The sequence below is a fragment of the Cryptomeria japonica genome, chromosome 2 (assembly GCF_030272615.1).
Source record: "Cryptomeria japonica chromosome 2, Sugi_1.0, whole genome shotgun sequence".
NCBI lineage: Eukaryota > Viridiplantae > Streptophyta > Pinopsida > Cupressales > Cupressaceae > Cryptomeria > Cryptomeria japonica.
Window position 1 is genome coordinate 191,024,431 of NC_081406.1, and position 3,753 is coordinate 191,028,183.

The 3,753-nt window shown below is 40.3% G+C and overlaps 1 protein-coding gene across 1 annotated transcript; it reads right to left on the reverse strand.

Moving 5' to 3' along the window:
* Window positions 1-1,089: 1,089 nt before the first annotated feature.
* On the reverse strand, window positions 1,090-3,499 carry LOC131049136 (trans-cinnamate 4-monooxygenase). The gene is made up of 2 exons (XM_057983166.2): window positions 2,429-3,499; window positions 1,090-2,046 (listed from the first exon to the last, which is right to left on the reverse strand). The coding sequence occupies exons 1-2, from the start codon at window positions 3,262-3,264 to the stop codon at window positions 1,311-1,313; spliced, it is 1,572 nt and encodes a 523-aa protein (XP_057839149.2). The 5' UTR covers window positions 3,265-3,499; the 3' UTR covers window positions 1,090-1,310.
* Window positions 3,500-3,753: the final 254 nt, after the last annotated feature.

Genomic DNA, 3,753 nt, shown 5'->3' on the forward strand with positions numbered 1-3,753 from the left:
AATTTGTGTATTGTGTTCACTTAATAGAGTAGGGTTAGTGTATCTACACTTACTCATTTTGGTGATAGTGAAACCTATAAAATAGGTAGGGTTAGCATATTTATATTTATTTTTTCTTACTATACATAAGAGGAGGGATTTGGTTCCCACAAAATTGGAAAGGGGATATTGACACATTTAAAAAAAGATGAACCCTTATAGAAGAGTTGTTTTGTCATTGTGCAGTCATTTGAGAAGGGATTTTGACATTTGTAAAAGAAGGTGGACACTTGGACGAAAGTTGTTCACTCATTTTCAATCGAGGTTGGCATATATTCTCTCATGGTGTACAAAGGATATCTAGGTTTGATAGTCAAGACATTCATTTTGTCTAATTAGTTTGGCATGTCTTGATTAAGAAAGGAAATTTAGTGGAGGCATTTCATCATATTTCTAGATGGGCTACTGCATTTTGTCTATTGTTCCATTCTTTCTTTAAATTAGTGAAATAAGGGGAGAATGTTGGAGTATTATATTTTAATATAATAAATGAGTCAAAGTATACATATAAATTAACATGCTAGCATATCTATGTTAATTTATAAATTATTATAAATTAGTAATAAATTTGTGTTGGAGGTTAGTTTTCTACACAGAAATAGGTACTTGGATCATTGTTAGTTTACATAAATGATAAGATTTTATAAAATTATTTTGTATCAATCTAAATCAATAGTCTATATAAAAATTCCAAAATGAATAAAAAATATATTTTTTCATATTATTCAAAATTATTTGATTGTAAAATAATAATATAATAATTTGATTTTTTTTTTAATAATTTAATAATTTAAAATATTAAATAGCATAGATGCACATATACACGAGAGCATTTGGAGAGATAAATTAAGATTTTAAAACAACAGGTAGAAAATGAAGATTTTTTCCCCTTTAATCCCATGTATGTATTTTGCTTCACCATTTGGAAATTACGACCTGATTATCAGACGGGACAAAGCCAGGCTTCATCCACATCACAAGCAAGTCAAAAATCTTTGGAAATTATGGCGTGATTATCAGACGGGACAAAACCTTGCTTCACCCACATCATAACCAAGTCAAACATCTAAATCTTATATCACGATTATGTTCATTACTAAACAATCTTGTCCATTTACTAAGCAAAATACATAAGGTGCACAATTATTTCCAAGATCCGAAGAGAGAAGTGATCCATGACTGATCTGTGTGATCTGTGTGCAGAAGTAGAGTATAGCATGCAAAAAGGGTATGTAACGGACGATCACAATGGATGATAGAGAAAAAGAGGGTCACAGAGGTTCGAAGCGTACGGTGGAGTGGCGGGCGATGTGGAGACTGAATTGCCCTCCCTTTTCACTCACATCGATCTTCTGCTCACCTGGCGGCGGAAGCATTTCGAAGTTGTTCAATAATCTCCCAATTACCAGGGCAAGCAGAGGCAGGGCCAGGATGATACCCGGGCAGCTCCTTCTCCCCATTCCGAAGGGCAGGAAACGGAAGTCCACTTTCCCTCCCACCGCCGCCTCAGTCTCCTCCTCCTCTTCCATGAATCTCTCCGGCCTGAACTCTGATGGTTTCTGCCACCACTCCGGATTGTTCCCCAGCCACCAAGCGTTCACCACCACCTTGCTCTCCCGAGGAATGTGGAAGCCGTCAAGGGAGGCTTCTTCAGAGTTCATGTGTGGAACCAGCAGCGGAATGGGTGTATGCAGCCTCAGCGTCTCTTTCACCACCGCCTGCAGATACGGCAGCTTCTCAACGTCCTCCTCTTTCACCGCCGTCCCTTTCCCAACAACTCTCTCCAATTCATTTCTCACCTTGGTCTGCACTTGAGGATGGTTCACCAGCTCAGCAAGAGCCCACTCCATCGACCACAATGTCGTCTCTATTGCGGCCACGTTTATGTTCTCCACGATGTAGAGCACGTTTTGCTCGTTGATTTCACCCTTGCTCTCTGCTTCCAGTATGTGGTCTATGGCACACTTTTTCACCTGCTCATCGCCCTTCCCTTTCGCCAAAATCTTCCTGCATCCGTCCCCATCAGAACTACATTAATATCATCAAATACAATACTATGCAGATGATGCTCCTCACTTGATCTTCAACACTATAATATCACTTTTTATGTGGTTTCAGAATAGCCCATCTGGAACAGGGGAAATAGTTTAAACGGTTGGTTTCTACATGAACAGTAATGTGTTGACTTCAACCTATAGACTGCAAACTAGATTGGTAAGGACGGTTCTGTCCATTTCCTCATTTGATAAAGCAAAATGTTTGATAAATTCATATTTAAGTTAGAAAGCACCAAAATTTGGCTTATATGTAACAATATTTTAAATGATGGGACAAAGATAATCAAATACCGCTCCTGAATGTCAAACAAATGCATTACTGCAGGGCTTACCTTCGTTCTTGGATGAAGTAGTCGTTAAAAAACGCAAGCCTCCTGCTCTGAAGGTCTCTGCACTTGTTTAAATACCCTCTCAAAAACGGCCTCAATATGGGGATGAAGTCCCCGTAATTGTACTCAAAACTCTGTGCCAGTCGGCTTCTCTCTGCATTAAAAGCAGTGGCTTGATGGAATAGCGGGTCCTCCTGAGATTCGAACCCGCGATCAAACATCATTCTGTACAAAATATTATAAAGCATGAGTTGAAGCCTTTTCCTAATAACTATACCACCCTGTAAGGCTACTTTATTTGCACGGACGTCTTCAACGACTTTCTGAATCTCCTCCTCCCATCCTCCTCTGTAGTGTTGGACAACTTTTTGAGTAAAGAATGGAAGAGTCATAATCCTTCTCATCTTTCGCCAGTGCTCACCATAGACGGTAAAAACCATGTCTTGCCCATTGCCCGTGAATATATCGAACACCAGGTTGTTCTTCCTGGACCCGAATTCGACACCCTGAGTATGAAGAACTTGTTTTGCAAGCTCAGGATTCGACACCACCACCAAATTTCTGCAACCCAATCTCAGCATGAAAACGTCTCCATACTGCTTGGCCATCTTCGCAAGATTTCTGTGATTTAGATCATTCCCCACTTGCAGCCAATTGCCAAATATGGGCAAAGACAGCGGGCCAGGAGGCAGCTTGGAGCGTTTCCTCACAAATGTAGCCATCACTAACAATGTCACAAACAGAATTGCTCCCAATTCCAGGGGATACCAGTTAGTCTGCTTCAAGAAATCTCGGATTGCAGACAAAGAGAGAAAAAACTGGCCAAGGGATGAAGCCATTTTCTATTTGGAGGCTAATAACAATCAATTCACTCTATCAAAACAACTCACCTTGCTGGTCGGATAGAGGGGCGTATACCTATTTATAGGGAGCCATCTCTCTAACCCCGTGTAAAAGAATATTGGGGGTTGGTGGCACTCAACGTGGACTGGATCTTCTATCTTTCAAAACAATTCTGGTAGAGGAAGCAACAGGTGAAACAAGCATCGCTGTTTGGTCCCAAATCTGTGGGTTCGGAGTCTTCAACTTCTTAATTTCTAGTTTTTTTTTGGTTCCACTTGCCCGGTTCTGCTCGGGTCTTCAAAAGGAGGAATACTGTGTGGGGCCTCCTCCAAAACTGTCCCCATTCTTTCGAGGATGATCCATTATTACCCTAAAGCCAAAGACAAATGGGTCAGTAGCTACAGTCTTTCATGTACATGCATGATGAAAGCTTTACTGTCATCAACTATGCAAGCCACAAATTTTGATCAAAGTGAAAGAAAACA